Here is a 12,640-nt window from a genome sequence, read left to right on the forward strand (position 1 = left end):
CTGATAAACAAATATAAAAAACAATGTGATTAATTTCCTCTTAGGCTTTGGAACAATATGTAGAAGGTATCCTGAAACTATTCATCACTACAGCTCAACATTCATGACCCCTGGCCATCGCATTGATACATCCAAATTAAATTCCTCCTTAATGCATCTAAAATCCCAACATAGCTAAATTAATACAACAGTGCTCCTCATTGTGCTTTAACAGTGAACTACTATAATTGTGTGTTGTTTATAGTATGAAGGGAGACAGTGGTTTGTGTTGTAACATTTCCAGTAGATAATTTAGACTAAAAGATTTTCTGGGTAGTGTCCAGTGTTCTGTCCAGCTGCCTGTGACATTAGATAGGAAATACCATTTATGATTACCTTTGATTTCAAGGAATATTTAATGGTTAAATTATTCATCAAGCAATGCTTGACAATGACCTATTCACCTCATGCTTATGTGTCACTCTTCGTGATAAAACTATTAGTGACTCTCTAAAGCACATTTTCGTTTAGTTCAGTTTTATCCTTGTTTGATTCCTTTTCGACGTCTTCCAATTTCGTCCAGATTTTGTTATAAACCGCCGTACCTAATGAAAGGGAATAGCCATCTCAAACGGACTCAGATGACACTAAGTATATAGCCCTAAATGTGGGTCATGGATGGCAGACAGTTTTGGGTGGAGCCGCGGAGCTAAAATATAACATATAATAAACTTTTCGACAAGTCTAGATGATCAGTGCGGGGGCCAACAGCGCCCCCTCAGGCCAACCCAGGTCCTGCACCAGATCGGAGGGCCAACAGCGCCCCTTCAGGCCCACTCGGGTCCTGCACCATATGGGGGCCCAACAGCGCCTCCTTGAGGTCCACTCAGGACCTGCGACATGTCTGGATGATCAACAGCGCGCTCTTCTGGTCCACTCATGTCCTGCACCGGAAGCAGCTTTCGCACAACTATACTTTCAAAGATGGCGGCGCTTGTTGGTAAGTGATGTTTTGACTAAAATCCAAAGGAATTTGTTCCAATATGCGTGTGTTTTATCAACGTGGTATTTAGAGGGTGTGTACATATTCTATATATGGATGTTTTATTCGTTGTATGTCGGCGTCAGAAGCATAGTTTGCCCGGTTTCCTTCACTGCGCAGGCTGACCTTGCTACGTCTGTTAGCAGCAGAGGCTGCTTGAATAACGTTACAGACATTCGGACCTTGTATAGCCACACAGCCTTCACTTCTGTGTAGAATAACAACACAAGGGCGATTCAATGTGCTTCGAGATAACATTGTTATGTTTTGTCATTGTGCTTTTCCTATTTAACTGTCATCCCATGCAATGTCGTCGTATTTGATATTGACTGTAAGTAAACGTGTGCTAGTCCAATACAATGGGAATTGTTATGTTCCTTGTCTTGTGTTTGTTATTATTCTGGCTCTGAATTTGGAGCTGTGATGTCCTGCTGGAAGTATATGAAGCTTATTTCATCAACAAAATCACCCCTTTTTAAAATAAACTCCTTCATCACCTTTTTATTATGATATCATTGACAGGTATCAGATTTAAAAGTTATCTAAATCATTTTGAATCAAGATATTTACATGGAAATATTTTTTGGATGCACCCCCTTGTGAAGTAGTTGTTTAACCATGCGGTAATCTCGATAAGGAGTTTGTTGAACTAAATAGTTTCCTTTCTCCCTCCCAGCACATCGACTGTCCTCGTTAGGCTGCTTCTCAACAAGGTAAATCCAGGCTAAGCCTTTCTTTGATTAAACTCAATCCAACTCCCTCCCCCTATGAGTGCAGAGTTTATAGAGCTCATTGACCTTTTATTCAGTATGATTCAATGCATTGAGTCTGTATGGTTACACTGTTGTGTAGTAATTACTAGGGCTGGGTAAAAATATCAATTCATCAATGCACTGCAATTTATTTGTTCTCGATTCAATTTCGATTCAGAACTTTTTTGAAATTGATTATTTCCATAAAAAAGGAAAAAATGAAGCATACTCAGTCATTGTAATCTAGCGAGTATGCGTAAATGTACATGCCCTTTAACATTTGTCCATCATGTTATGATTACTATTTTTATGCTGCAAGTTTAGCTCAGGAACAATATGATACAATGGTGTATTTCCTTTTTGCTAGTTGAAGCACAATGAAATGGTTAATTCATTTTGAAATGGTTAATTCTAAATAATTAGGTATTTTTGTCATCCTCGCGTATTATTGAATCGATATTGAAGCAATTGGATCAATATCAAATTGAAAGGCAAATTCGATAAAAGGTTCTGGTTTGGATCCCTATTGTCCACGGCTGGCCTGTAGGAATCCTTTAGCTTAATTCACTTTAAGTCACTCTGGATAATAGTATCTACCCTTAAACATGATTTTAAATATATTATCTTGTGTGTTCCAGGTCTATTTCGTATTTCGCCGTCCATCATCAGAAGTGTCTGCACCACAGCGCTAAAAATGAGACCGCCACTCACAGGTGAGCTCGCCAAGCCCCGCCCACCGCTCCACTCCAGCCAATCGCGCTGGCCCTTTCTCAGAAGGCTCACTGACACTGTGTCTTTGCCCTGTGTGTTTTGGTCCAGTATTGTCGCGGTGAGGGAGAAGAGCACCGCGCTGGCTGCTGCCAAGCCCACAGCCGTCGCCAGCAGCAAGGGGGAGTACGTCATCACCAAGCTGGACGATCTGGTCAACTGGGCGCGCAGGGTGAGTCCCTCCTTCTCCCTCAGGCTCAGCCGGGATCTCGTGATGGAGTGCTACACTTCCCTTCCCTTTGCCTGAATGAGCGCTTGTCTGCGCTGCAGTATGGATCAGGCACAGACGCTGAGCACGATTGGTCAATGTTGTGTATTCAGGGCCGTCAGATTGGATAAGATGGGTAATACATTCATCCCAAAGTTATGTAACAACAGCAGCACACTGATGCCTGAGCAACAAGGCTAACACCCACTTACTCCTTAATGACTCGCATCTACAACAATGCAAGTCGTGTCAATCGCTTTGGATTCGTGTGCGTCTGCTAGTGACAAACTGGTACATTACCGCAGTAAGATACACTTTGAAAGCCTTATAATGTTGTGGTTCCCACTAATTTAGGGGTTAAGGCATGAGGTGGTCAAGGCACACAAACTTAGAGTGGTTAGGCAGGATTATGAAAAGGTGTGTGTGTGTGTGGATAGATCCCACACGCACACTAGGTGGCATTGTTCGCAGAAATCCACATACTGTAAACCAGGGGTCGGCAACCCTAGGCATGGTGCCACCACTGGCACGGGGCAGCATAATCATTGGCACACTTAAAAAAATCATATTTTTATTATTTATTATTATTAAAAATTCATCGCACAATGCGTCAGCATAATCATTACTACCGATTTTCTTTTGCACTTTATTCTGTTTGGGGCATTTCCTCCCAGTGCAAATATGTTTAAATTAGTTACAGAAAGCAGTGTTCTGAAATGGGATCAATTAATAGTTTTTAAACCTATGTTGTGAGTAATAGAGAAGAAAATATTTAAAATATTGTTGCAATAATTAAAGATATTGATGTGGATGGTTCCAACATTCTCATAAATTCAATTTTCTTTGCATTTGTCATAGTGCAAATACATTTTTGAAGGACTTTCTGAAAATGATGTTGCAAATATAACAACCAAAAAAACCTTTAAAATGTTGATGCATGATTGTGGACTATATGGAAATAATACAATTCCAGGTCTTCTGGAAATGTTTTTGGTCGTAATTCAGCCTAATTTTTAATATATTATTGCTTAAGGCACACTCATTAACGAGAAAATGTCAAACTGGCACTGCATGTTGAAAAGGATGCTGACCCCTGCTGTAGACAGTCAAAAAACAAATAAGACAGACTATCATGTGTCAAAGGTATAACGTGGAAGAATTAATCATTAATAAAGCATGAAATCATAGAAGGAACCGATAACCTCATAATCATCAGGATTATGTACCCAATCCCACATGATGTCTTGGGTCTGTACCCTGGCTCTCTGGCGGAGTCCCCCGTCGGCTCTCTGGCGGCGTCCCCCGTCGGCTCTCCTTAGCACGGTGCTGACGTCTCCTCCCTCCTCCCGACGTCTCCTCCCTCCTCCCGACGTCTCCTCCCTCCTCCCGACGTCTCCTCCCTCCTCCCGACGTCTCCTCCCTCCTCCCGACGTCTCCTCCCTCCTCCCGACGTCTCCTCCCTCCTCCCGACGTCTCCTCCCTCCTCCCGACGTCTCCTCCCTCCTCCCGACGTCTCCTCCCTCCTCCCGACGTCTCCTCCCTCCTCCCGACGTCTCCTCCCTCCTCCCGACGTCTCCTCCCTCCTCCCGACGTCTCCTCCCTCCTCCCGACGTCTCCTCCCTCCTCCCGACGTCTCCTCCCTCTTCCCGACGTCTCCTCCCTCCTCCCGACGTCTCCTCCCTCCTCCCGACGTCTCCTCCCTCCTCCCGACGTCTCCTCCCGACGTCTCCTCCCTCCTCCTGACGTCTCCTCCCTCCTCCTGACGTCTCCTCCCTCCTCCCGATGTCTCCTCCCTCCTCCCGACGTCTCCTCCCTCCTCCCGACGTCTCCTCCCTCCTCCTGACGTCTCCTCCCTCCTCCCGACGTCTCCTCCCTCCTCCCGACGTCTCCTCCCTCCTCCCGACGTCTCCTCCCTCCTCCCGACGTCTCCTCCCTCCTCATGACGTCTCCTCCCTCCTCCCCAGAGCTCCTTGTGGCCTATGACCTTCGGCCTGGCGTGCTGCGCTGTGGAGATGATGCACATGGCGGCGCCGCGCTACGACATGGACCGCTTCGGGGTGGTGTTCCGTGCCAGCCCCCGTCAGTCCGACGTCATGATCGTCGCCGGGACGCTCACCAACAAGATGGCCCCCGCGCTACGGAAGGTGAGTGCGGCGGGGGGGGTAATGTGACGCGAGTGGCCTGGAGTCCTGGGTTGGGCGTCACGTTCGGGCCTAAAAAAATCAATTGTTTGGTTCCGGTTTCCGGCCGACCCTGTCTATTTATGTGCGACCCAAATTACTTTATGAGCTGAAAAAAAAATGCAAACTATAATTACGTTTTGGGACAGCACCTCTTCATTCTGTACAAGGATGAGCGAATTTTCTCGTTTTTAAATGAAAACAACCTAACTATCATTCGCTGCCGCTGGGAAAAATAAAATAAAATAAATAAATAAATTCCCTACCTACCCATGACCTCAACTGACAACCAACAGGAACCAAACTTTTTTTTTTTTTTAGGCCTAACGTTGTACAACCGGCCCCCGTCAGACATATCGCTCCACGGCCACGGGATTTATTTAGCAAATGCAGTCATTGAAGAGCTCTTTGCAAAGCTCAATGCAGCACCCAATCGTTCTACAAAGTCGGGCTTCCTGTAGTTGGTTCGGTTCACCCTTCTCACCTAAAGCGAACCAAACTGTAGTGCCACTTTGGAGCGGGCGTAGACCCTCGTTTTGAAGCAGACTATTGTCGCCTTTTCGGTCTGCACCAGAGTCCCTCTGACCTTATGCCAAACGAACCGCCGCTGTATCGGAGGTGACGCTCCGTGGTTCGGTTCAGATGGAGCCGACGGCTCTCCCGATATCTCTGCCCCGGTTTTGTGCCAAAACAAACCAGATGCAGACTTGTCTCAGGCGGTAGCCAAACCTGATGGATTCAGGCTGATGAGTGCATGGGCAAGTGGAGGAAAGATAATGGGAGAATAATTGGCATATGACACATTGTAAGTTGAGAGGGATTTGTGTTTGCTGTGTTCTACAGCCAATGCTCTGAGGCCTTCCTAGAGGTACAGCATGCCCTTTGTTAATGCAGAGCTCCAACAAGTTTGTTCAAGAGATAATGTACTGCACAACGTAGAAGAAAGGTGGCGGTACCTCCTCAAGCACTCCTTAGAGAGCTTATCTCTATCCCATAGTAGCAAGTAACTACTACAAAGAGAACAGGTATATGAAAATGGAGGGATCAACGTGTTTCGCAAGACTCCAGTGTGGGGGGGAAACTATCTGAAATTGGTTGTCTTTTCCCTGTAGGTGTACGACCAGATGCCCGAGCCCAGATACGTCATCTCCATGGGAAGGTAATGCAACTCTGCAGCTGTATGCTGACCTTTCAGACCCTTCCCCCCGCCCCCGTCTGCTGTTCCATCTCGCGCTGTGCCGTGTCTTATCTACAGAGGCTCCTCCAGCCGGCTTCTTCCATTCCTTTACAAATCGTTGGCAACTGTTCAACATTTGTAATCGTTGGCTCCCCTTCTGTCCCCTGAAAATCTGTAGTCTTTTTTAGCAATTCCTCTTCTATACCACTCATTATTACATAATTGTATGCACTTTATTTACTTCTACGACTACTTCTATACTACCACTATTTCAAAGTTATAGTATATGAAAATTATGTAAATGTATTCATATTTCTTTAAGGGTCAGAACTGCATTATGCACTCATAACTGTCCGAATGTATTCACTATTGTAGTCAGCGTTGACACACAGGTTGTAAGATAAGGGCTAACATTGAAGGACTGTTTTATTTTTAGCTGCGCCAACGGAGGTGGATACTACCACTACTCCTACGCCGTGGTCCGAGGGTGTGATCGCATCGTACCGGTCGACATCTACGTCCCAGGTAGACTCACCGTTACCTCCACACCAAGAGCCATCCACGTTTTAAAGAAGGAATTCGTGACACTTCTTTCCTAAGCAATTTGAGCAAAAGCGGTTTCTACGACGGGGGGAAACTATGTTTATTCTAGACTGAGATGCGCTGTTTATTCTAGACAGAGATGCACCACTATATCAGCCAGAATGTGTTTGTATTGTAGATTGCGTAAATGTGTTTAATGGGATTTCCTCGTCGGCCCCAATCTGCTGTACTCAGAGGCATGATGACAAACCAGTATCAGCCAAGACGTTTCTTATTGTCTCTCCCTGACTCCAACCTAGCCATATGTTTCGGTGTCAGTACGTTTCCAAGAGAAGCGTTTAAATAGACAGAGAAAAAAAAAGCTTGGACAAGGTACAGTGTCTTTTTATAGGTCCTGTTACTAACCATCGTGTGGCGAACAAAGAATACTCTATATTCAAAGAAAACGGCGACAATATTCTTCTTTCAGTCCAATAAACATGTCACGATGACCTTTTGTGCAGACCCCTCATTTGACACGCATTCCCCTCTCCCACCACCAGGGTGTCCCCCCACGGCTGAGGCCCTGCTCTACGGGACCCTGCAGCTGCAGAAGAAGATCAAGAGGGAGAAGAGGATGAGGATCTGGTATAGGAAGTGAGCGGGAGGCGCTGTGGCCGTGTGTACATGTTTCTTTCTGGGAGGTCTGCCAGTTCTGTCTGCTGTCCTGGGGGGCTCCTCATCCATATAGAGATTCACTAATTAACTTTAATAAAGTCGTGCTTGTCAGTTACTTAAGAGTTGTGTCTGGGTGTTTCATCGTTCAACACTGAACTGTGGTTGCACAATGGATTCTAACTTGAGATTTCATTAATCATTCAGAGTATTCGTTTTTTTTTATTACGCATCGGTTATAAAACAATTCAAAATACTACTAATCAAACCGTGTGTGTGTGTGTGTGTGTGTGTGTGTGTGTGTGTGTGTGTGTGTGTGTGTGTGTGTGTGTGTGTGTGTGTGTGTGTGTGTGTGTGTGTGTGTGTGTGTGTGTGTGTGTGTGTGTGTGTGTGTGTGTGTGTGTGTGTGTGTGTGTGTGTGTGTTCAGCTGTGGGCTCATGTATTGGTCCATACCCAGCCTTCAAATTACCCCCTTTTTCCCAGGGACCTCGTTCAACCGCATACCGCTAGATGATTAGACCCTACAAAATGTAATCTTTTGCTAATGAACAACACTAGGTTCACTTCATGATTCTCTTCCCTTGCATCAGCCTCTGCTAGTGATGGCACCCTTCATTGTGACTTTAGGCTGATCCAGAGTCTAGATTATCTATACCTCTGAAGAGTTGCTTGTTATTTCTCAAATCATCAATTAAAAATCAGTGGAGAGCGCATGGGTCCTGTTAGAATATTACGTTTTTTCAATTGAATTCACAGTTAATAGGTCGCAACCTCCACTTCATTTTGATTATGCTCTATGAAATACTAATCTCCACACATTAGCAAACGTTCTCTTTAAGTCTCCAGGCTAGTAGGTTAGACGGTGCATTGGGTTTACTCTCAGGAGGTTAAACTTCGGGCCACATTCGTGTCAGAAGGTTAAATTATCTCCAGAGAAATGCAGATGCAGGGGCATTTTCAGTTACTTTCTTTTTTTGTATGGTTATGAACATCTATAATTAAAGTCAAAATGTGTAACATTTTAACTAGCTTGAACTCTTACATAACCTGGACACATCTTTAGTCAACGATTTCAATAGTATCAAATTCACATATATAACTGATATATTCTATAAATAGAAAATGCTGGCCAGCCCGTACCTCGCTCACTGTCTACAATAATCGTCTATTATTTCGGTATTATTAACGACTTACAAGAGGCTTCGAGCAGGAGTTCATACTTTTATACATTTATGGATTCGGGGGTCTAAAAGAGATTAAGATTAATTCTGATTAATTCTGCAAAATCAAACCAGATAAAAAAACGCTGAAGCTAGTCAGTGTGGTTAGGAAGGGCTTTACTCTTTAAGAATGGTGGGAGTGATCATCTTGTTAAAGGAGTAGTATTTGCATTCAGCTGGGGCTACAATGTCCATGGTGGTGGTGGAAATCTTCTCCTTCTTGAACCCGGCCTTGAGCAGATGGGACATCTGGGTCTCCTGAAAAGTCATAGAGGAAGCAGTTTAATCCAACAGGGCGCGTGTCTGTGAATTCACTCCATTCACCTTGATTTTTTTCTTAGAAAAAAAGTTTATGCGGGACATATTCATTTGTCAGACATACTGGTAATCAGTAGGTGCTGAGGGCTAGATAAAAGGGTTACATCATTGCGCACACAAACACATTTTAAACTAGACATACGTGTGATTGTACACCTGGAAAAGACTTGAACGTCCTATATCGTGTTTATTTACAGATACCTGTCCAATCATTACTACCAATCGGTACTGGCTGGTGGACTACTGGTTATATGTCAAATCTCTAATGAAATATAAACCCTGATGTCGGTGAATCATTTATTTACATATCCCTTGTAGGTAAATTATCATTTATTTACATATCCCTCTTAGGTAAATTATCATCTATTTACATATCCCTTGCCCAGTAGACAGGCTGGGCAAGGGATCTTCTTTTGCCCTGCACACTGTAGACCGACAGGGTGGTGGGGTGAAAGAGAGGGACTGGCATGTGGCATAGGAGTGGATTTGGGAGTCAAATCTGGCTTTTATCAGTCAGAACACAATGCATTCACAGGTGTGCTCCAACGCCACCAACTCTTTGCGACTCTGTGCTCCAACTCCCACCTGGAACATGGTGTCGATGTTGTTGAACTTGGCCTTCAGCAGGTCTCCCCAGGAGGTCAGGTTGCAGTAGGTGAGGACGCCGCCGGGCTTCAGAAGCCTGTGGGCGTGGGCCTGAACACAAGAGAAACACACCCCGTCCAATCAAATCACCACCGCCGACCATGTGTTAAGCCTGATTGGCCGATAATTGTTAAGCTAAACGATCCCTGCTGAATCACAGGTGAGTGGGTGGGGGGGGGGGGGGGGTTGGTGGTCTTACCCCGATGAAGTCGAACTGGTGGGTGTGCCACTTGTCCTCAGAGAGGGGGTAGGTGTCGTACAGAATGCCTGTCGGAGAAGAACAGTGAGACCGTTAACAGACTCCAATCAGACAAACGTATTTAGAGTTCTGGATTCTTGTGTCTCTCGGTCGATCCCGTACCGTCAAAGTGGTTGTCGGGCAGGGTGGGCACGACCTCCTCCCAGAGTCCTTTCAACGGGACAATCTGTACAAAAGAAAGCAGTCACATTGTTATCCTCAGTTATGCACTGGTGGAAGCCACACGCACACACAGCCTAGGAGACTCCCCCCCCCCCCCCCGCTCGGACCACACATTGTAACCGACCTTGTGTGGCTGGGCCTTGGCCCACTCCTGTAGCCGGGCGAACACGCCGTCGTTGCACTCGATGATCCAGTGCTCCTCGATGGGGAACGACTCCACCTTGGTGGCGGCGATGGCCATGCCGAACCCAATCTCCAGAACCCGGCCCCCTTTGGGAGGGAGTGAACACAGAGCGTTAGCACAGGCAAAACAATTAAAGGCGTTTTAATATAAAACACGATTGGAAGAGGTGACACAAGTCTTGTTTGGGGTTGGTAGCCACCCGATGTGGACGGGACAGTTTAAATCCTTGATGGATGGCTAAAAATGAAAAAAATGTGGGGAATGCCCATAAGGGGACATTTGGTCAACACGTGACCCTTGCAACAGTCGAGGGGGTTGATCGAGTGGACGAGGAGCGAATGATATAAATAGTTCTGGTAGTAAGCCATTTATTGCAAGTTGGACCCCAAACTCGTCAAAATTGTGTTTATGCACGCGTCTTTGAACATAGTTTTTGCAAGTGTTCATGCAATGTCGCGAAGTAAGAGCGCTTCAGTGTAGGAACAAGTATTTCAGTGTACCCATTAATCTCGTGTCACGGACTGTAAACAAAAGAAAACTATTTCCGAATTAAAATTCTTGTCGCGTCGAGCGGCACTTTTTTTTTTTAACCCTTGCAGCACAAACGGCGACTTCTCAGTGGTTTTTCATTCACACACATGGGGCCCCCGTCGTGTCTAATGTCTTCGTGGGTAGAGTAACACCTGCCACCAACACTCACCCTCCTCCACGTTGCGTTTCACAACTTTTGACAACCCTGCGACAGGCGCTCTGGGAAAACACTTTAAACTTTACGCAATTGTACTACTTTACGGACTGGACATGCAACAACTTGTGTTCCCCATTGCATCGCCTCTAGGGCGGTCAGGGAGGATTTGTACCTTTAGACGACGCTACGGTCGCCAGGGAGTGCATGTACGGCGTCTCCCAACGCTCCATGACGGGCTTGCCCAGGATCTCCAGGTGGGTGTCCGCCTCGTTGTACCCGGCGCTGGCGTCATGCCACCCCTGTTTGCAGTCCTCTCCCTTGGTGAATATGGGCGCTGCGGTCGTCATTGTAGCTGCGGTTGGGTTCTGTTTTGTGTCAAATCTGCGGCCGGGTCTGTAAAAGGGGTAGACTCCTTAGTCCACTCGTTCGCAAGAGGAGGGACTCAACCCTGGCAGCCGCGATTTAAAGGGTCCCAGAAGTGCTGACTGGGCTCGTCGTCCGCGTAACGTAAAGGGGCGCTCACCAGGGGTCTCGGTGCGCCCGCCGTCCAAGGCGCAGACTCAGACCTGCTCACTGTTATTATGTTGTTCTATTTGAATGATTACAGAAAGCACTGTTGCTTGTTCCCCATTCACTCATAATGCGTTACATGGGTTAATTTCAGTTTGAACTCTTTCCAAGAGCCGTGCCGAGGAACCCGTTTACTCGTAGATAGTAACGGACAGCAGCTGTCAAAGGCCAAATGACAAAGGTCAGGGCTGGATCCCAGAATGCACCCAAAAGCCTGCAGCAGTGGCACTATAAATTATAGGATTTCTCCTTGAGACGCTGAGGTTTTATTTTATTCAAGAGTATATGCTTTCAAAAAATAACAATATACATACAAAAAAAACACGTCATTTGGATACCATTCAGAAATGCTCATAATTAATTCCACTCAGCATGAAAAGAAGTCTTACATTATCTGATACAGTAACACTTTACATTAATTCATCCGTTAAGACCAGGACAAGAGTACAACTTAATGTGTTTAAGCAAAACCAACATCCCAATACAGGACAACCTCAATATGATATCAATATTGCATAGGAGTGCATATTGTAAAGTAAACAGTTGGTGCTTACTCCTTTTCCAAATAAATGACATTTACTTCATTAAGATGCATTCCTAGTTTTGAGAAGATCCTTCCGAAAGACAGTGACATAGAAGTAGGAAGATTAAATAACAAACCCTACACTTAAGTCTGTCCGTTTACTAGTTTAGGCAGCTGCATCCCATCAACGGAGGCTAATAATATCAGAAAAAACACTTCAACAAACTCTGTAGGGCAAGGCAGGATAGTGCAGCTTCCCAGCTCAAAGGTACTGGGTCAATCTTGTACTGAGCAAGATTCCTAACCCCTATGCTGATTAATGATATTTATGAACTCACTGTACGATACTTTAATAAAAGCGTCTTAAACAAGACTTAATTGTAAACATTATTTACTACGGAATCACCTCTCTAATGCACACCATTAACTTAATTGCAAGTCAAGCCATTAAAAGTCAGTGAAGACCTCTTAATCAACCAGGAAGGACAACACACGGCAGACATAAACACCTCAACGCGCATCTCATCTTTAGCCATCCTGGGTGACATCCATTTGCATTTTAAGTTTCCAAGTGGCTCCTCATTACAAGGATTCTTATTTTATAGTGGTCCTGTTTAGATATTTTGTGAGAGCATGGCATTAACACTACCCAGGTTTGAGGTTTGATTCCCACTGGGCTACCAGGTTAAGAGATGGATGCACTCCCTGTATTGTAAAGAGCTTTAGATGAAGAGATGGCATATGTTTCGTATATTTAGTCTTTTGTT

The 12,640-nt window shown here is 45.3% G+C and overlaps 2 protein-coding genes across 2 annotated transcripts; one reads left to right on the plus strand and one right to left on the minus strand.

The window, feature by feature from the left end:
* Positions 1-863: 863 nt before the first annotated feature.
* On the plus strand, positions 864-7,426 carry ndufs7 (NADH:ubiquinone oxidoreductase core subunit S7). Its single transcript, XM_060067878.1, has 8 exons — positions 864-979; positions 1,698-1,734; positions 2,412-2,486; positions 2,593-2,713; positions 4,714-4,893; positions 6,042-6,088; positions 6,543-6,631; positions 7,192-7,426. The coding sequence occupies exons 1-8, from the start codon at positions 919-921 to the stop codon at positions 7,287-7,289; spliced, it is 708 nt and encodes a 235-aa protein (XP_059923861.1). The 5' UTR covers positions 864-918; the 3' UTR covers positions 7,290-7,426.
* Positions 7,427-8,624: 1,198 nt separating this feature from the next.
* On the minus strand, positions 8,625-11,259 carry gamt (guanidinoacetate N-methyltransferase). Its single transcript, XM_060067879.1, has 6 exons — positions 10,953-11,259; positions 10,033-10,178; positions 9,849-9,912; positions 9,687-9,754; positions 9,428-9,538; positions 8,625-8,782 (listed from the first exon to the last, which is right to left on the minus strand). The coding sequence occupies exons 1-6, from the start codon at positions 11,125-11,127 to the stop codon at positions 8,642-8,644; spliced, it is 705 nt and encodes a 234-aa protein (XP_059923862.1). The 5' UTR covers positions 11,128-11,259; the 3' UTR covers positions 8,625-8,641.
* Between the last annotated feature and the right edge of the window lie 1,381 nt (positions 11,260-12,640).

This window comes from Gadus macrocephalus, chromosome 12, assembly GCF_031168955.1.
Source record: "Gadus macrocephalus chromosome 12, ASM3116895v1".
In the NCBI taxonomy this organism is placed as follows: domain Eukaryota; kingdom Metazoa; phylum Chordata; class Actinopteri; order Gadiformes; family Gadidae; genus Gadus; species Gadus macrocephalus.